The sequence below is a fragment of the Myxocyprinus asiaticus genome, chromosome 16 (assembly GCF_019703515.2).
Source record: "Myxocyprinus asiaticus isolate MX2 ecotype Aquarium Trade chromosome 16, UBuf_Myxa_2, whole genome shotgun sequence".
In the NCBI taxonomy this organism is placed as follows: Eukaryota; Metazoa; Chordata; class Actinopteri; order Cypriniformes; family Catostomidae; genus Myxocyprinus; species Myxocyprinus asiaticus.
In genome coordinates, this window is record NC_059359.1 from 21435711 (window position 1) to 21456954 (window position 21244).

The window sequence follows — 21244 nt, forward strand, 5'->3', positions numbered from 1 at the left end:
CATGGAAGTGTTAACGCCCCCCAAGATGTGCTCAAAAGCTCTTGTTTGAGTGCGTTTCATAGACTTACCTGCTTACAATAGATCTTGTTAAGGTAATAACTTCTCTTCAATTAAAAATGTTATCAATTTTGGATCAAAGGAGATACTGAGTGGCGTAAGACCCATTTCCAGTGATTATTCTAAGTGGTGACGTTGGCTGGTTCAGTAAAAATCACATCCATGGCATGAGACCACATTCCAACCGATCCGTTGTTTGCATCTTTCAAAACTGATTTCTACTTCAGTGTTTCTCTTTTGTGGTGAAGGAAGGAACCAGCAATGCAGTCTCTCGGGGAAACCAGCAGAAGTAAAAAAAAACACTCAAGTTGGTTTCTCTTTATTTCTTGAGATAATAATATCAGTCTTTTACAGTGGGATTAGCTGTCCTGAATATAGATTTTGATTTTTGTGTGTGTCTGTGTGTGTGGATTTGCAGCTCTGGAGCAGGTGTGTATGCATATTCTGCCATCTGGAGTTCATAGGTTCCTGTTTGGCCCAATGTCAGAGTTCCCTGTGGTCAGACGTCTCATGGGTGCTGCGTTTGGAGCTCTGAGTGGTGTGGGTAAGTGGTGCTGCAAAATCTGCTTTATAAATTATTTTTACTGGCAAAAAAATAAATAAAGAATAATTAATATTAATATAAGCTACATAGGAGGATGATCTTGACTTGTTTTTTTAAGGATTGTTTTTCGGACTCATGCACAATATTCCAATGAAAACAGTACAACGAGCTATTGTTGGATATGTGTTTGTAGGTAAGTAGGAATCATGCCAGCCTTAGTTTAAAGGAGTATTCAATACAAGTGACACTCAGTCAACAGCATTTGTGGCATAATGTTATCACAAAAAAAAAAAAAAAAAAAAAAAAAATATATATATATATATATATATATATATATATATATATATATATATATATATATATATATATTTTTTTTTTTTTTTTGATTCGTCCATCCTTTTCTTTAAAAAATGCTAAAATCTTGGTTACACAGTGATGACATCCCATGATCTCCTATTGTTTAACAATATAGTACTATTGTTAAAAGCATAGATACGGTAAACTGTACTTTGATAAACACTTCCATGCATAATGTATATACAGTAGGTGCATAATGACAACTTTTGTTACATTCATTGAACAGCCTATTTTAAACCCTTTGATAAAACATATTCTAATGAGACTGATAACTGAGCATGCCATATTGCTACATTTTGGAAAAATGACTGTTGAATGTTTAGACTTATTAAATGTGGTGCACATGTTTGGAAAAAAATAAAATAAAATAAACCTGGTAATTTTTGTATAATACCAAATTTACACCATATAGGATTAAAATGGAGAACACTATTATGAGTTAACAAATTACACTAATTTTTAACAACCCACACCAGTGTAAAAATTATTTTAGACTAGTAAGTGTTGTGTACTATGCAAAGAGTCAATGTTAACTCGATTACAGTGTCAATGTGCCAACACTTTAAAAAGTGTTAAAATAACTCTATTCGGAGTGGACCCCATGAGACACTTTCAAAGTGCTGAAATCAAAACCGATAGTGTTATTTTGAGTACACAGATTTTGCTGTGTACATTGAGGCACTTACAATAGAAGTGAATGTGGTCAATTTTTGTATTAAAAGGCAGAAATGTGAAGCTTACAATTTTGTAAAAGCACTTCAATTAATTCTGTTAAAACTCATGTATTATTTGAGCTGTAAAGTTGTTTAAATAGTAATTTTTACAGTCATTTTAGGGTTTTAGGGTTTGTTGACATTACATTGTCATGGCAGTGAAGTTGTAAAATTGGATATAACTTTACACACAAAAGGCTAGTAAGCAATTTTATCACTCGATAATCATGTAAACACGCATATTGTTTATGTGTTGTGGTTATACTTTTGAAATAGTGAATATTTTAAAATTCATGGATTGGCCCCATTCACCTCCACGGTAAGTGCCTCACTGTAACCCAGATTTTTGCTTTTTTTTTTTTTTTTTAAGAAAAGGAGGGGCAAGTCAAAATTAATTTTTGTGGTAATCAATATTATGCCACAAATGCTGTCGATTGAGCTTGACTTGTACTAAATGCAGAATATTCTTTTAAGTTACAAATTACAGGATTTAGGTGGCAAATTTGAACTTACAGGTGTTTCTGCATTCAATTTTGTGGTGTGTGCAGGCGTATGTATTCTTGGAGGCATGTTTTCCTCACTGTTCCGCTGCTCAGTCCTCTTGATGTTTCCTAGTATGCTTGGCTCAAAAGGTCGGGCATTCCTGATGATTTTTGTCCTGCATGGACTCTACCAAGGTAAATCCCAGAAACAAGTACAGAAACATAAACAGAACTGTCTGGTGATGATTAAACTGTGGTGACTCCCTCATGAATATGCATTTATTGATATGCATTTGTTATGTGTTGTTATCTATTTATTGAACTCATACTGACATTATCGAAACGAAGCAAAGAAACGTTGATTTCTAATTTTGAATGAGAGAGTCATTAGCCTACAGTTGATCCACCCCATTACCAGTGCTCTTCCCATCAGGCCCCATTGCAAATATCCAGCAGAATGTGCAGAATGTGGCCTTGTCCATGGGCTGTAACATCGAACTGCAGATCGCACACAGCAAGGTGATGTGGAGAATGGTGACAGAGCCTTATGTGCAAGTAGTGCAGGAGATAGTGGTGAGTCCTGACACTGAGTTTGAATATACAGCATAAAGAATTGTGAAGTTTGCTTGTACGTACAAATGTTAAATTAGTCACAACTGGTGTTTGTGTAATTTCCATAAAAGTTTTTTTCTGGAAAAAAGCAGTAAGTATTTCTGCTCCACATAATTAATAGGATAGTTTACCCCAAAATGGAAATTCTGTCATCATACACTCACCTCCTCATGTTGTTTCAAAACTATATGAATATTAAAGGGATAGTTCACCCAAAAATGAAAATTCTCTCATCATTTACTCACCCTCATGCTATCCCAGATATATATGACTTTCTTCTGCTAAACATAAACAGAGATTTTTAGTGGAATATCTCAGTTCTGTGGGTCCTCACAATGCAAGTGAATGGGTACCAATATTTTGAAGATCCAAAATGCACATAAAAGCAGCATAAAAGTAATCCATGTGACTCCAGTGGTTAAATCTACTGTATATCTTCAGAAGCGATATGATAGGTGTGGGTGAGAAACAGATTAATATTTAAGTCCTTTTTTACCATAAATTCTCCTCCCTGCCCAGTAGGTGGCGATATGCAGAAAAAAATAAAAAATCAACAAAAACTAAAGAAGAAGAAAGTGAAAGTGGAGATTGATAGTAACAAAATATTGATCTGTTTCTCACCCACACCTATTATATTGCTTCTGAAGACATGGATTTAACCACTGGAGTCTTATGGATTACCTTTATGGTACCTTTATGTCCTTTTGGAGCTTCAAAATTTTGGTCACCATTCGTTTGTATTGTATGGACCTACAGACCAGAGATATTCTTCTAAAAGTCTTTGTGTTCAACAGAAGAAAGAAATTCACACACATCTGGGATGGCATGAGGGTGAATAAATGATGAGAGAATTTTCATTTTTGGGCAAACTATTCCTTTAAGGGAATATTAGGTAGAATGTTAGACCCCCCAGGCACCATTTACTGCATTCCAGTTGCATGGAAAAGATGCAATGAATGAAAATTCCACCTTGCTGGCCCAATGGCAGAATCCAGTGAAGTGGTGAAGGTATCTGCACGTTTGTCTTTTTTGTATGTGTGTAGCTGTAGCGTCATAACAATTTGATTTAGTTACGACCTAATCTGACTCCATTAATAATTTAATCTGACTCCAATTATATTAGATCTCAAATTTAGAGATTCCAATTGTTATTGATCATCAATTGAGATCTTATATAGATTAGGATACGTGATTATTCTAGTTAATTCTATACTTTTACATTGCACTCGTTCTTTTGGATTCCTGTTCATAGAGTCTACGCACCAGCCGGATTATACATGATCATTCCACAAACTGGCCAATTTTGGGTCATTATCCAGAGGTAATTGACTAATACTATTCAGACAAGTTGCTCCCTGCATACTTTTTTCTGAATAATAGTTTTGTTTAGTCCCCCTATATCTGCATACACTTAATTAAAATAACACTACTCTCCGAAGGAGTGACTAATACTATCTGGATAGGCTGCCAATGCTACCATAAATGTTAACAGTAATCAGAGGTAATGACTAAGCGAGTCGACCAAAATTTTTTGTTCTAAAATAATGGTTATATTCAGTCCCTACAGTCTAGTACACTTAGTAAATGCCGAATAGTTAGCCAAAAAGCAAAGGTCTCAGAAGACATGCCCGATGCTCTGTCAATGCTGAGCCGTTAGTTTGTACTAACACTGATTGCAGATTTGTGTCAACAAGGACTTAACATAATATGCTAAAGGCAAGAATTTCTGAATAAGTCAGAATAGAATCAAGTTTAACAATTTATTAGTCAGGTAAATATGAATCGAGCCAATGACATAAAATTCCCCTACCGGGAATTCCCTAAGGGCAGGGGAGGATGACACCAGAGAACAGGGGGAGGGAGAAAGGGCGTGGGATGCGCCAGCCCCCGGATACGCTGCCAGATAGTCTTCCGCCAGCTGGACCACTTCATCCAGCGACGCCGGTTAGTGGCACTGGACCCACTTGGCCATCCCCTTCGGCAATCCCCTTCCATCATCGGCGTTGCTGTCCTCCTTAGCCAGCACCCACCGCCGGCAGGCGTCACGGAGCTGCTGGGCAAAGGCAAACGGGCGGCCGACCTCGCTCAGCGTCAAGGAGCGGATGCACTGGCGGTGTTCTTCTGGGCTGCGGCCAACCCGTTGCAAGATGGATTTTTATCTCAGCACTGAGTAGTCTAGGAGGTTGGCGACCGGAAGTTGTTGCACCATGATCTGGGCTTCCCCAGTCAGCAGTGGCAGAAGATGCACCGCCCACTGTTCCGGCGGCCACTTCAGAGCTTCGGCGGTGTGCTCGAAGAGCTCAAGGTATGCCTCTTGGTGAGCAACACGTGGGGGTGCACTGTTGCTGGAGACGCGGCGGCCGCCCCCTCTTGCACCCGAAGGAGCGCCTCAAAATGCTGTTGCTGCTCTATCCAAAGATCCATGAGTCCTGGTGTTGGCCCTGGTGGATGCTGGCGAGGGACCAGAAGACTTCCTCAAGCGGCAACGGCTCCTTGACAGTGTATCCTTCTTCCTCTATTCCTGTGTTTCGGCACCAGTGTAACAAGTTCTAAGGAATAAGGAAGCAGGAGATGATGAATCCAACCCAAAGATAAGGTTTATATAAAAAATGTTCAACTGAAATGCTGGCTGCAATGACACACACACACACGTGCAGGTTCGGCTCTCTCTCCCCATCACTCTAGGGACTGGCCCCTTTTGTTTCCCCCCGTCTCTCACTGTGAACATAGAAACAGCAATTACCAGCAATTCATCTCAGGTGAAAGCCCTTAACGCTTCCTCTCTCCCCAGACGAACACTCGACCACGCCCTTGCTTCCACACATGTATTATACAGTTAAGGTAATGAGACCTTCATATCAGTCACACTGAGATATTTTCAATGATATTATATGAAACATGAATAGCCAGACATATAATTAGACATTTGTTACCTACAAGATTTAAATATGTTTTAAGGTGATTTTGATCTCAGAGGGACAGGAGGTGCAGGAGGAAATAGAACAGATGTGAAAGACAACATATGGTTGTGTAAATGATGACAGAAATGTTTATTACTTTTACAGTAAATATCAGGCAGGTACATTCTACTAAATAATTACATGCACTGTGCAACCCTCTTGGCATCTTTGCTCTCAGTGGGAAAGCAATTGTTTGTTTACCTGAAGTTCATGTACAAAAATGTATGACTACTACAAGTAAACAGCCAATATGAATCAAGAAAATCATTGCCACAAATGTGTCTCATTAATGCCCTCCCCTTAGCATGACAGTAAGGAGTTTGAGAAAGAGGCGCAAAACATTAGCAGAAAGTTCCAGAAAATTCGTGATGAGGTAATGGGTCAGTACGGATATGACTCTATTGGTAAGGAGTCTGTCCGCACTGCCAACAGCACCCAGGAGGAGTATGTAGTGAAGACCAGGGCACGTTGTGACTGTAAGTGTAAATGACAAGACAGCAGCAAATTATTCACTGTGTTATTGTTTTTAGAACCTTTTTAAGTTTTGGTTGTGCTTAATGAACATACATTATAAAACAAAGTGCTTTTTTTGCATATGCTAAATGTTTTGTGAAACAGACGTGGTGGAGCAGGGAATTGGCCGGTGTCAGGATTGGTTCAGCGATAAGTGGGAAGAGTGCATGAACATCATTCAAGCCCCTCTTATCAACCACTTCCTCTGTGTACCTATGAAATTCCACTTTCTGTGTGATACCATGAGATGTAAGATTTATATAATGTTGCCTTCAGTACTCAGAACAGATCAGAGCTCTAAATCAGCTTCTAGCAGTATTTTGTTAACTATCTCAACAATCAGTTAAAAGGTTCCAAGGATATTCAGAGATGGTTGTCTTTCAGTGATGTCCCCGTGGTGCAAAGAGAAGATCCCAGTTGAGGGAAACTTTGGTCAGACCTTCGACAAACTCAATTACTCCATCAACAGACTTGCGGAGCACTTCACCACCAATGTGGTACTTCAGGTGCAACAAACCATTGGGCAAAACAACAACAAATGCACTTGGGTTTCTGTTGTGTTTTTTGTCATATATCTAATTTCTGCGGGCTATCCATTTTCAGCTTATTGAGACAACATAAAACGTGTTTTGAGAAGCAGCAACCATTGACTAGAAAGCAATGATGTGCAACAACTTTTACACAACAATTACTTTCCTTCCTTTGAAATAACCAAGAAATTGGAGCAGCAGTCAGTGTTTGGAGTGAACGTCCTCGAGGATTTTTCTAAGGAGCTAGTCCGCGTGTTTCAGGAGAAAACAGATATCGCTGAGAAAATAGCAGAGGTGATTCAGTTCCTTCTCTCCTTCACCTTCATCACTGTGTTTACCTCGTAAGTTCTCCTTTTCCCTCTAACATTGTTCAGTTGCATATACTTGCATTTATGGTGTGTATATATATAGTGTCACTTCTATTAACAAAGTACCTTGTAGAAATTGTTTTTTTATATGTAAACAGTTTTTAAATTAGTTTAACAAACCTTTTCATTTCTTTTTAGGCAGCTTATTTTCTTATTTTCTTATGTTTATGAAGATAAAACTGTTCAAAATGATGTTCATTATAGTTTGTTTGTCCTTTCATTTTGTTTGCAGAGCATTTGGATATGTTCGTCAGTATTGCAGAGACATTCGCTTTGACAATGTATACATTACAACCTACTTTAGACAGATTGATTCCCGTAGAATGAGAGCTGTAAGTTAAAACCTTACTTCCAGATTGCTGATCCATATGTGGGTTTGCACTGATTTGAAATCTGTTTCAGGGAAAAAGACATTTGCTGCCACTGAAGAAAGCAGAGCAAGAGAGTTTGATCAACCCTTGGAGCTTATCTATCCACTCTGGCGAGCTCACTCCTGTGGTACTGTATTTTAGGGCAGTATGCTTTTATGGTCCAGGTGTTGAGCATGTAATCCACTTAGACCAAGTCAGATGATGATCTAATGTTCACGCTGGTTGAGTACAGTATATGTGTATCTATAGTGAAGCTTACAAGAGTTACATTAATAGTTCCCTCAAAAGAGATGTTAGGGGTGTTAGGCAGCATGTTAGGGACTCACAGTCTCAGTCATTCACTTTCATTGCATCTTTTTTTGGGTGTACTATTTCTTTAAGGTGAAGTGTGTAATTTAATTCCCTTTAGTGGTACCAAACTAAATTGCAAAAATAATGGTTGTTTTCAAACAAGTCTTCCGATCTACCCTTGTCTTCCATTGGTTCAGATTAACAGACAGTTCCATCCCCAAACTCACGCAATTGTTTGAGCCAGTGTTGTTGTGTTGGGCTAGTTGGGATACAAAAACAGACAAGCCGTTTTTTGATAGACACTTCACCTTTAAACCTTGAGGGTGATTTTGGTTCTGAAAGTATGTGTCTCTCGTGCAGATTGTAGGCTTCCTGCAGGTTGTGTCTCTGGCTCTGCTTGTGTGTATTCTCCTTGCCGTTGATGGAATCCTTTACAACATCTTTGACCTCATCCGGAGACACACCTTCACCAAGTACTCCATTACTAGTAAGTGTAAATTGTGTTTTTTTGGGGGGATTATTTGCACATTCTCTTATTATGCAACAGCACTGAGATAAAAAATATAAAAAAATAATATCATATAACAATTAAACGTGTTAGTGGACATGTTTCTTAGGGATATATGGATGCTAAGTGCAGCTCTAGATAGGAAAACTGATAAATACACAACAAATAAATAGGAGGCAGAATGATGCAATTCAATGTAATCAGGGTGCTTGGAGTTGCTTCAAAAGTGCATAACTGTAAGATTATTGTGGGTGCACAAACATGTAGTTGACGGCATCTTCTGCGACAATTTATTCAAGTTTATTAAAGCACCCCACAATAAAGAATCAGCAACAGTTTCTATAAAAATCTGTCCTCAACAACTCACAAATAAACCTGTGGACTATGCATAATAATAGGAAAATTGCTTAAAGCATGTTTTCAGTATAATGACAATGAAGATGCAACTTCACAAAGTTTACCATGCTGATAGTAACTACACGCAAATGCTCAGCACACTTAAACATTCAGAAAAGTTGCTTCTCTCAATTCATCCCTTTAAAAGGGTCATGGCATGCCTTATTTTATTATTTTAATATGTTCCTTAAGGTTGACTTATAATATAAGTATAGTTTTTTGCACAAAAAAACAGTCATATGTTTGTAAAACATGATAATTGTAGACCCTCATTCTGACCCTCTGTCAGAAACGCTTAGTTTTGGTGCTGCTTCTCCTTTAAGACTTGTTGGTAAACGACCACTGTTCTGATTGGCTCTCTGCTCTTGACTGACCTGCTCTCTCTATTTGCCATCTCACTGCGCACCGCTACTGGGTGGGCTATGGAAGTGACTAAACGTAAAGTGGGCGTTGATGTGTTGTTGTTGAGGCGGTCAGATACAAATGTCTACCACAGTGTGACGTCACAATGTGGAGGAAGTAGAAAATGAGTCATTTTTTTTGACAGCTTGGTTTCACCAAATGCTTTTTTTGCAGTTCTAAAACTTATAGTATGTTTTTTTTTTTTTTTTTTTTTTTTATAGTAAAATGGCCTCTTATATCTCAAAAGATCAAGCAAAATGTAATTCCTCATGTCATGACCCCTTTAAAAGCATCATAGCTAAAAAAAATTAAACTCACTAGTTTGTTGTTGGGCGACTAGTGGACTACCATGTCTCATTTGCAGGATGTGTACCTGACTTTTGTTTGCATGTTTTACATCCATCGTCTTCAGTAACCTTTAGTCATTCAAATGCTCCCAAACAGCCAATTTAAGTTGCTTTTTGTTGGATATGATTCTGGTAGATTGAATTGCTCTGTTATATTTTGGAGTTTGTGTGTAGTCCCAGTTTCAAGTGAACTGAAAGTTCACGTTCAGTCTTCGGTACCTGGCAAAGCACCATGTGGAACCATAGTAACAGCTGCAATAACCACCCAAGCACAAGGGATTATCACATTTAGTTACACCGAAAAACTCTTTTATATTATATATTTAGATATTATAATATTTTTGCTACATGTAAATAAAACATTTCACGTTTTTTAACCATAGGTTCTAATTTCTTAAGATTAAATTAACTGTGACATTTTTAATCGCGGTTAAGAGTGAAACCGTATAATCGCGACATCCCTAATAGTAAGCACAAACAAACACAGACACAAATACAGCAAAGTGTTTTTCTTGATTAAAATTGATGTAAATATATTTAGTCATGTGCCTCTAGAATATTTGTGCTTTAACTGAAGTAAAATAATATATTTATTTTCTCTCTATACCTCTATTTCCGAAGGTGTTCATCACACAGACATTGTGATCGGGGGAGATTCCATGTTAGCCAGACTTTTGCGGAAAACCATTGGTGCCTTCAACACCTCCTCCAATCTTGATGTTGAATCCAGTAATTTGCGTAGGTTGACTACCATTCTCTATGCCAGAGATAATGCCTTTGTATCTTAAAATTCACTCTCTATGTTTGTTGTAGCAACCCTTGCCCATGTACCACAGCAGCCATCTCAGATTAATCACAGCTAATGGGGGTTTAAATTAATAAATTGTTTGCTCATTACTTGAGAAGCCAGAGATGGAATCAGAATCTAATGGCTTCTCCTTCAAAATATAATTACTAAAATATTTGGTTCCTTAAAGGCAAAGCACACCCCAAAAGGAAAATTCTGTCTTCCTTTTTTCACAACTATGTTGTTCCAAACCCATAAGATTTTTTCTGTGGAACACAAAAAGAGATGTTTGGCAGAATGTTCAATTTCAGTCACCATTCACTTTTATTGTATGGAAAAAAGATTCAATGAATGTGAATAGTGACTGAGGTTATCATTCTGCTTATAATCTCCTTTTGTGTTCTGCGGAAAAAAGTAATAAAGATTTTGAACAACATAAGGGTGAGTAAATGATGACAGAATTTTCCTTTGCTTGCTTGAATTATTTATTTCATTTTCCTAGAGTTCTGAAGACATGAACAGCACAGTGAGTAGTTACACCAGTTTTTATTAATGAAAAAGAAAGCTTGTTAATGTACTCTGTGTTGCCTTGTACAGGTGACCGTTTGCACAATGATACAGTCGTTATCTTCTGAGGCCAAGTGACGTCTTTGGTCTGGCTGCATGTTTAATCTGATCAGAGTTAAATTCAAAGCTCTGATTGTGTCTGTGTGTCTCATCCGAATAGGTTTGATCTAGACCTGTAGGCACATGGCAGTACACACACAGACTGGCTAATGAGAGGACTATTTATAACATGGCAGGCATGACGGGACACATGCCAGATAACATAGACAGATCAGTCAGGCGCTCTTTCAGCCATTGCACTCCATTTACTTGCTGTGTAACCTGATCAAATCTGATCCGAACCATTATCTTTAATCACTTTAGTTATCCATGTCTATTTGTTACATATCATCTGAGACTCATCTGTCAAAATAAACTTTCATGAAGTGGAATATTTTCTTCAGCTTTGTGCAAAATTTACCACAATTTCCTGACGGTTTATTAGGCTACATACAGTCATACAAAGATAATGATATTTTTAAACAAGTGGTTTAAAGGTATAGTTCACCCCAAAATGAAAATTATCTCATTATTTACTCACTCTCATGCTATCCCAGATGTGTATAACTTTCTTTTTTCTGCTGAACACAAACGAAGATTTTTAAAGAATATCTCAGCTCTGTAGGTCCTCACAATGCAAGTGAATGGTGACCAACATTTTCAAGCTCCAGAAAGCACATAAAGGGAGCATAAAAGCAATCCATATGACTCCAGTGATTTGATCCATATCTTCTGAAGCGATATGATAGGTGTGTGTGAGATACAAATTTAACAACATTTATGTCAATTTTTACTATCAGTCTCCACTTTCACTTTCACTTCCACATTCTTCTTCTTTTGTTTTTGGCGATTTGCATTCTTCATGCATATAGCCACCTACTGGGCATAGTAAAAATTGACTTAAATATTTATCTGTTTATCAATATTGACCCACACCTGAGATATTCTTCTAAAAATCTTCATTTGTGTTCAGCAGAAGAAAGTCATATACATCTGGGATGACAAGAGGGTGAATAAATGATGAGAGTGTTCATTTTTGGGTGAACTATCTCTTTAAGGCACATTGTCTGCACAGTCTCATTACACCCTTATTATATCATGAAGAATCTAAAACTTTCTTTGATGTCTCTGAAAACATGCTGCAACTTTAAGGACTCAAAACTTCCTCACCAGTCCAAAAACAAAACACACTGAAACCAAATAACAAAGGCAAATACAACTTACTTGGAACTTCCATAGCTATCTTACTGAGTGTGAGCACATGCAAAGGAGGCATTTCTTAAAGCAAAGTAGCAAAAGACAGACCATTTAATTCTAAGGGTCAGAGAGAGGGTCAAAAATGGTTGTGAAAGATAAATTACGGTTTGTTTTCAAGAGGAAACATTAAATAAAAAATTTACTCCTTTAAAATCAATGCCATTGTAGAAATTCAGTACTATTCACAGCCAGCCAAGATTACTTTAATCAATGAGTGAAAGTGTTAAATAACAGGGTGGTTACTGAGATTAAGCCAGTAATATTTGGCTGGTCATGTGATTCTTAAATGGCAGCCCCCATGTGCAGAACCTCTCCATATAGAATAAAACAACTTTTATAATGTTACTGATATGACTGGAGTGTTCATTTTAATGTGAGTGGTCATGATTTCCTACATATATCACAAAATTACAATTCATGGCTTTAGGAGTTTTTTAATGAGGAAAAAATTACTGAGTAAGTATAATGTTAGCAGTTGTCTTGCTGAATGTTTAGAGTGTATTTATTTGTGTGTGTCTAGGTTGTTTGCCCCAGCCACATGCTCTGAGTCAGTCAAACTACCTATGGATCCTTATCCCCCTGTTACTGATGTGCCTCATGTGCTGCCTGCAGGTGTACACAAACCGTCTGCGTAGGGTCATCACTGCCTTTTATTTCCCTAAGGTAACACCAACTGCCCTATGAACCCTGCTAGCACATCAACACTGTACCACATTCCTACCTTCGTCCTCAGAGTAAAAGAGTCCCACTTTGAATTCAGCATCCCTATACAGTAGATCAGCAACCCTATGAATGACTCTGAATGGGTTGTTTGGAGTTTTATTGTGTGGATGGTTTGTTTGAATGGAGAGAGATGCTGGTAGACATGGGAGAAACAAAAGTGCAGCTCTCCTGCGTGTTTATCAATCACATTGTTGGCCATTCATAAACACCAGAACCGCCATATTTTGCTAAGGAGCTTAAATGAGTCACTCTTCTGCATGTGCTGCCACTTTCTAATACTGATCATGTTTAGTATTACAAATACCAGACAGATGTAGAAATAATAGTGTTGGACTTGTGGTAATGTTGTGTGTCATGACATGTCCAGCTAATACTCAGTTAGTGATCTCTTCATATTGTGCAAAGGCTTTCAAAAAACATGCATTTTTTTAGATCAATGTTTTACTTTTTTATTTTATTTTCTGTCTTTCTTTTTTTTTTTTTTAAGTGTTGTAATTCAATGTCAGTTCATCAGATTATCTAGAATATTATTATGTTATGTATTACTTGTGGTATGAACACTCTGTGTCATTTTTCCTCCTAAATAGTCCTAATAAGCTTACTATATGTCTTTAGAGACATTAAGTAAACTGACCAAGGTAAATTGCCACCTGTGTATTTCACAAAGACATAGGAGAATATTTATTATTGTGCAGGCTGTTGTTTTGCCTTGCTCTTGCTCGAGGAAGGCTTGGACAAATGCTTGGGGAAAAGGCTTCTCCTAACCAGCATAATCAAAACAAACTGAAAGCACAATGACAGGCAAAATTACTTTCTCTGATATTGTTTAGGTTTACCACCAGTTGTCCAATTAATATAAACTTCATAGTGTTTTTTATGTCAGAAATGGTCCAGTTTACAAGATACATCTCTTAGATGTTTTAAAGTAATTAGTGTTATTTACATGAAAGCACTTTTTATCTGTTTTTGAGTACTCTTAGCTGAGCATGCTTATATTTTTTGGGGTTAATATTCATTCTTTCTAATGAAATAATAGAAGCAGAAACACTGCATCCAGGACTGGGTTCTTAGCTTAGTTGCGCAGTGTTGTGCTGTTTTTGCAAAATATGAGGAACTATTCCTTGAAATAATGTGAAACTGTTCTGCAATTTAATCGGTTTGGACACGAATGTAACATATCCTGATTCAGCAAGTTCAAAGAGTCGACACAGCATGCAGTGGATAGGCAGGATACTTTTCACACATACTGGGAGAAATATGTGTTCTCTACTGTGTATGTGTGGTAAAAGCACTAATAAGATAAGAGGTTTTACAGTAATAGCATTAGATTTGCAGCCCGTGCAGGCATGGGAGGGATTACAGGCCCGCAGTAAGGCCTGATTCAGCTATTGTGGTGCCACAAGTATTTCCTCATTCATGAAGAGGTTAACCTCAAACACATCTACATCCTATCTCTTTCTCATAATTTCTCCAAAGTCAAACTGAAAAGAATCTTGAAGAAGCTTGTTTTCTGTAATGTTCAGCTTGCACTGATTTTAGAATAAAATGTTTGCAAGGTTTGGGAGCCTTACTTAGTGGTTGAAACTAATGAAATATTTGTTGGAGTTTGCTTTTGTAAATAAATGCAGGCTCACTGTGTTTCATGGATTTACTCTAATAACATGATATGTTCTTCTGCATGTTACTGGATGGACACATCTTATCAATATCCTGCTTTGCAGAGAGAAAAGAGACGGATCCTCTTCCTCTACAACCTACAGATCCAGAAACGAATCTCCTTTATCAAAAGACAACGCAGATGGCTGAGGAATCAAAAACAAACATTTAAAAATGTATGTAATATACATAGGACCCCACTGAGACAACATGACTTCTGCAGATTCCTGAAATTTAAAGTAGGGCTGTCAATTAAACATGTTAATTTAAAAAAGAGACGGATCTTCTTTCTCTACAACCTACAGATCCAGAAACTAATCTCCTTTATAAAAGACAATGCAAATGGCTTAGGAATCAAAAACAAACATTTAAAAATGTATGTAATATACATAAGACCCCACTGAGACTTTTGCAGATTCCTGAAATGTTAAGTAGGGCTGTCAATTTAACATGTTAATTTAGTACGATATGAAAAATAACGTTATTAAAAAATGAAGCACAATTAAAAACACAATTAACTATTCATAAGGAATGTTCCTACAATTGGAGAAATTCAAGCTTGATGACACCACCTTGATGTTTTTGCAAATCTGTGGCTGTAGGGGGCAGTCAGCGCAACTCCAGCTGTACAGGCAACACACCTCATCAAACCAACGAGAGCATGCAGCTCGACAGTGCCTAGAATATAACTGTCCAGCTGCCAAAGACTCATGAGAGTCTCATTTGCTCTTGCTAAGGTTAGGGTTAGCGATTTAAGTGTAGGGTTAAGGTAAGGATTAGGTTTAGGGGCTGGGGTAGGTGTAGGATTTCTGTGGGATTCCAAATACACACAATAAACACAGTGTGTGAACGATGCATGCGACTCTCGTGAGACTTTGTGTAGCCGGACGGTTACCTTCTAGACACGATCAGGCAGCTTAGTCTTCCACAGATAATGTGCTCTTAAAGGAATAGTTTACCCAAAAATTTACATTCTGTCATCATTTACACACCTTCATGCTATTCCAGTTGTGTACGTCTTCTGCAGAACACAAGTGAAGATTTTTTGAAGAATATCTCAGCTCTGTAGGTCCATATAATGCAAGTGAATGATGACCAAAATGTTTAAGCTCCAAAAAGTACATAAAGCCAACATTAAAGTTATTCATAAGACTAGTGGTTTAATCCATGTCTGCTGAAGCGATTCAATCGGTTTTGGGAAAGAACAGACCAAAATATAACTCCTTTTTTACTATATATCTTGACATCAGCAGTCTCCTTGGCGATCATGATTTCAAGCTCCAGCTTCTTAGTGCCATCTAGTGCTCTGCGCATGCGTCAAGCACTTGGAAGTGTAATCGAGAGAATCATTCTGCAAAAGAAAGAAAGTCATACATCTGGGATGGCATGAGGGTGAGTAAATGATGAGAGAATAAACATTTTTGGGTGAACTATTCCATTAACGACAGCTGGACCAAGAATAACAGAATGCTGAGATCTCAAGAAGTTTCAAACTACGTTTAACTTGACACAGCGTTATAAAAACAGCGTTTATGACTAAATATCCTGAAAACTAGTGAGACACAATGCAACCAAAGCGAGATGCTCCAAAAGCACCTGTCTGATGCAAGAGCACAAAGAGCAACAATTAAAAATAGTGCAGACAGAAGTAGGCCAATAATAGTTATATTCAATGATATGGAAATAAAACAAATAGTATTTCTACTTCTAAAGCCACTCTGTGTATTGTCTGAATGCTTTACTTGTCTGCTGCCACAATATATGATGTAATGTGTTTGATTGTTACAGTGGCAAGAAAAAGTATGTGAATACTTTGGAATTACCTGCATTTATTTATAAATTTGTCTTAAAATCTGGTTTGATCTTTATCTGTTACAATAATGAACAAACACAATCTGTTTTAACTAATAACACAAATTATTTATTGTTCTTGTACATATTGAATACATTATTCAAACATTCACAGTGTAAGTTTGGAAAAGTATGTGAAGTCCTAAGCTAATGACGTCAACAAAAGCTAATTAGACTCAGGAGTTGGCAAACCTGGCATCCAAATAATGAATCGAGATTGGAGGTGTGGGTTAGACCTACTTTGACTTATAAAAAGCACTCAAACATTTTGAGTTTGCTATTTCACAAGAAGCATCTGCTGACATGGACCATGCCTTGCAAAAAAGAGATCTCAGAAGAGCTGTGATCAAGAATTGTTGCTTTGCATGAAGCTGGAAATGGTTACGAAGTTATCTCGAAGAGCTTAGATATTCATCTGTCCACATTTAGGCGAATTGTATATAAATGGAGATGATTTAGTACTGTGGCTACTCTCCCTAGAGGTGGCCGTCCAGCCAAGATGACTCAAAGGGCACACAGCAGGATGCTCAATGAGGTAAAAAAGTGACATCTAAAGACTTGAAGGAATAATTGGAACTGGTTAACATCTCTGTTCATTAGTCTACTATACAGAAAACATTAAACAGGCATGGTGTCCATGGCAGGACACCACGAAAGAAGCAGCTGCTTTCCAACAAAAACATTGCTGCGCGCCTGAAGTTTGCCAAAGACCACCTTAACACTCCACAATGCTACTGGGAAAATGTTTTGTGGACTGATGAAACTAAGGTTGAAAAGAACACGCAGCACTATGTATGGCATAAAAAGGGTACTGCATACCAACAAGAAAACCTCATCCCAGTGGTGAAGTGCGGTGGAGGGAGCATCATGATTTGGGGCTGCTTTGCTGCTTCGGGGCCTGGACCGCTGGCCATCATTGAGGGAAAAATGTTTTCCCAAGTTTATGAAGACTTCCTAAAGGATAATGTCAGGGTAGCTGTGCGCCAGCTTAAGCACAGTAGAGGTTGGGTGATGCAGCAGGGCAATGACCTTAAACATCGAAGTAAATCAACAATAGAATGGCTTCAGAAAAAGAAAATCCACCTTTAGGTGTGGCCCATTCAGAGCCCAGATCTTAACCCAATAGAGATGCTGTGGAATGAGCACAAGAGAGCCATTCACACCAGACATCCTAAGAATATGGCTGAGCTGAAGCAGTTCTGTAAGGAAGAATGGTCCAAAATTCCTTCTGAATGTTGTGCAGGTCTAATCCTCAGCTACCGGAAATGCTTGGTTGAGGCTATTGCTGCCAAATGAAGATTGGCCAGTTATTAAATCCAAGGGTTCATTTACTTTTTCCACAGCACTGTGAATGTTTAATGGGATGTATTCAATAAAGACATGAAAGATTATTATTGTTTGTGTGTTGTTATCTTAAGCACATATTGTTTGTCTATACTTGTGACTTTGATGAAGATGAGATCACATTTTATGACCAATTAATTCAGGAAATCAGCTAATTCTTGCCACTGTATATGCTAATGATATTTATTTGGGTGTATTTTCCAGTAAATATTGATATATGTGACTTATTTTAATAATAATCGGCACATCATGTAATCAATTTGATTAATTTTAAATTGATTGACAGCCCTAATTTAAATTTAAACAAACCGTTTAGCATTTTCACAGGCTCAATTTAATCTGGGATTGTTAAAAATAGTGCTCTTGTAGAACAGAATGCAGCACTCAGAGCAGGTCATAAATTCAGTAAAGTTTGAGAACAAACAAATAAAACAAGCATGAGACCACACTGACAATGTGCTCAGGTTCAATTAGAAGGAATTCATGAGTAAAATGACTTGAGAAAACAATTCACCTGATATAAAAACTGGCAACTGTTTTGTGGGAGATTACTGTATTTGTCCGACAAAGTGAGCACACAATCACAACATTCTTCAGTAGCCGCACCTCTCCAGCTGACTTTTCACTGGGACACATGAGTAGTACAATAGACAAGTGTAATCCTCTGGTAAATAACTTAAGACACAGGAATCACAAAATAAAAAAGTATGGGCTTTATCCTTTTGCTATATTACTGTATGATTGAATACTGAATTCCCTCCTCTTATCTCCTCAGGCGCTGTTGGTTCTGTTTGGTCCCCTGAAGTGTGTGAGCTGTAGGCTGTACTGGTGCTGTGTGTGTGATGGCTTTGTGAGGCACAACCAGGCTGTCCAGTGCAGTTCTGCAGATTGCACAGTGATCTATTGTCAACAGTGTTGGAGGGACCTCGACAGCATCTGCTATGCTTGTTTCACTCATAACCAGTGTGAGCTGCGAGACAGCGGCTCTGATTCTGATGTGTACTATGGCTGTTAATGGGATCCGAACATCAACCCAGCTCCAAGCAAAGCACACCATTACATACACATACAGTATACACAGAGCACACAGCCAATCCACGCCCATCCTCACAAGTTTTCCCAGTCCCAAATTGCATGAACGAAGATACCTGAGAAGTTCTGATAAGTGATAAAGAAAAAGATTTCAACATTTGTCTTATTTCTTGTATGGATTATTGAATTGCTATTGCTAAAGTGCAAGCTAAAAATGAGTACTTAAAGAGATAGTTCACCCAAAAATTATTTGAATTTTGTCATCATTTACTCAACCTCAAATTGTTCCAAACCCATATAAATTTATTTCTTCCGAGAACACAAAAGGAGATGTTTGGCAGAATATTAGGGAGTGGCAACCTCAGTCACCATTCACTTTGATTGCATGTACAGTAAAAAAGATGCAATTAAAGTAAATGGTGACTGAAGCTGTTAGACCCTAACATTCTCCCTTTTGTGTTCCACAGAAAAAAAGTCACACAGGTTTGGAACAACATGAGGATGAGTAAATTATGTCTGAATTTTCATTTTTGGGGGAACTTTACCTTTAATAGAAATCCAGTTGCGCAAAGAAAAAGAAAAAAACAACTTTAACACAAAAACCCTTTATTGTCACAGTATATAATGGTATTTTATATAATAATAGTATGCCCAGTAGTAGGACCAATCTTTATTACACTCATCGGCGTCGCCAGGTCATTTTTCCGGGGCTTCAGCCCCGAATGTTTTGACTGTAGCCCAGAAATGTAATTTTAAATGTAGGCTACACAATAATATTGCTACATTTTGTTTGAAGTTAATGTGACAAGCCCCGAACCTCCTCAAGTCCTAGAAACACCCCTGATTACACCAGCTAGCTTTTAAAGAAATATTCCGGGTTCAATACAGGTTAAGTTCAATGGACAGCATTTGTGGCATAATGCTGATTACCACAAAAAAAATACTACTCGTCCCTCCTTTTCTTTAAGAAAAGCAAACATTTAGGTTACAGTGAGGCACTTACAATGAAAGTAAATGGGGCCAATTTCTGGAGGGATAAAAAACAGAAATTTGAAGCATATAATTTTTTAAAAGCACTTACATTAATTCTTATGTAAAAAAATCATATATTATTTGAGCTTTAAATCTGTTTAAATATTATTTTTACAGTCATTTTAGGGCTTTAGGGTTTGTTGACATTACATCGTCATGGCAACGAAGTAGTACAATTGGCTATAACTTTTTTATCACACTACAATCATGTTAACATGCATATTGCTTATGTCTTGTGGCAATACTTTTGAAATAGTGAATATTTTAACATTTACAGATTGGCCCCTTTCACTTCCATTGTAAGTGCCACACTGGAACCCAGATTTTTTGCTTTTGCTTTTTTTTTTTTTTTTTTTTTTTTTTTTTTAAGAAAAAGGAAAGGCAAGTCAAAAAACTTTGGAACGTGTAATATTTATTTAAGAAATCTATGCGTACTATAATCACCGATGCAAGGTTGTAAAACCAACCACCACACCGGACAGCAAAGAGTTAACGAGAAAGAGGAAATCCTATCTGGTTGGTCACAGTACAAATACGATTATACAGCCTCAGTTTAACACGGCCGAGCGGACAGATAGAGCATTCTACGATCCGACTCATAAAGAAAGGTAATTCTGTAAGGTTAATACTAAACGCAGAGATTTTTTTTTAACAATTGCACAGATCTCCTGACGAAACGGAAGAATAGGGAAACCATTATTATAGCTGGGACTGAGGTGATGTTTCAGGCAGGATGTCGGTTCTCCTGACAGAACCAGCATCACTGGGCCGGGAGCCTGCTGTCAGAGCGGACCGCAGTTCGGCGTTCAGCAGATGAATGGACAGTTTCACGTGCGCTCCTCCGCGTGACGGATCCGGATCAGCGCCTCTGAACGCGGACCCGCTCGAGCAACACAAACGTGTTTACACTGTTATGAAGAAGTGTCCTGATCAGTTGCTCTACTTCAATTGAAATAAAAGCGAAACAAGTGTGTCACTGGACCATGAAGCCGCACCATCAACTGTTTAGGTGTTTTTGGCGAACGTTCGTCATTGTTCTTCTGTTTGATGTCACACCGCTCATGTTGTTCAGGGGTTCCCTCACTCTCACCCTGACCGGTGAGAACAGCAGCTTCATGCTTGAGGAGGATGCGCGGATAATCTGCTCTTCTCACATCGGTATGGGACTCTCTGATTTAAGGGTCGAATTGAATTAGAAATATGATGAAAAGTAACAGTAGCACGTAAAAAAGAATTGTACATTCACCAAATGTTTAATTAACCATAATATCAATATTCAAGTTTGGGGGAACTACATATAAAAGGGTCTGTGGTCTATAATGGCAAGCAGACAGATAAATAAGTCATTACAACTGTTCCAGAAATAAATTTTGCATCTTGGTTCTATATCTAAAAGCTTTGTACAACCAGTAAGAGACCGAACGTCTACTATGAGATAGTATGAGATAGAGTCCCAAAAACATCAGTCTTTTAATTTCTACAATGCAAGTCATGTTTGCAATAAT

At 37.8% G+C, this 21244-nt stretch overlaps 2 protein-coding genes across 6 annotated transcripts in view; both read left to right on the top strand.

Annotated features, from left to right (window-relative positions):
* Positions 1 to 18822, top strand: part of dcst1 (DC-STAMP domain containing 1) — a 21828-nt gene extending 3006 nt beyond the window's left edge. Inside the window, exons 2-17 of the mRNA XM_051720295.1 lie at positions 306 to 364; positions 476 to 601; positions 720 to 794; positions 2220 to 2348; positions 2587 to 2726; positions 6030 to 6201; positions 6344 to 6487; positions 6623 to 6744; positions 6955 to 7109; positions 7369 to 7468; positions 7539 to 7634; positions 8159 to 8285; positions 10073 to 10189; positions 12622 to 12764; positions 14546 to 14656; positions 18451 to 18822. Of these exons, the coding sequence (XP_051576255.1) occupies positions 319 to 364; positions 476 to 601; positions 720 to 794; positions 2220 to 2348; positions 2587 to 2726; positions 6030 to 6201; positions 6344 to 6487; positions 6623 to 6744; positions 6955 to 7109; positions 7369 to 7468; positions 7539 to 7634; positions 8159 to 8285; positions 10073 to 10189; positions 12622 to 12764; positions 14546 to 14656; positions 18451 to 18690 (2043 nt within the window). The 5' untranslated portion in view covers positions 306 to 318 and the 3' untranslated portion in view covers positions 18691 to 18822. The remainder of the gene's footprint in view (positions 1 to 305; positions 365 to 475; positions 602 to 719; positions 795 to 2219; positions 2349 to 2586; positions 2727 to 6029; positions 6202 to 6343; positions 6488 to 6622; positions 6745 to 6954; positions 7110 to 7368; positions 7469 to 7538; positions 7635 to 8158; positions 8286 to 10072; positions 10190 to 12621; positions 12765 to 14545; positions 14657 to 18450) is intronic.
* A 1444-nt stretch (positions 18823 to 20266) lies between these two features.
* Positions 20267 to 21244, top strand: part of adam15 (ADAM metallopeptidase domain 15) — a 38585-nt gene continuing 37607 nt past the window's right edge. For all 5 annotated transcript variants that reach the window (XM_051720289.1, XM_051720291.1, XM_051720290.1 and 2 more), the window contains exon 1: positions 20267 to 20897. In XM_051720289.1, coding sequence (XP_051576249.1) covers positions 20723 to 20897 — 175 coding nt within the window. In that variant the 5' untranslated portion in view covers positions 20267 to 20722. The remainder of the gene's footprint in view (positions 20898 to 21244) is intronic.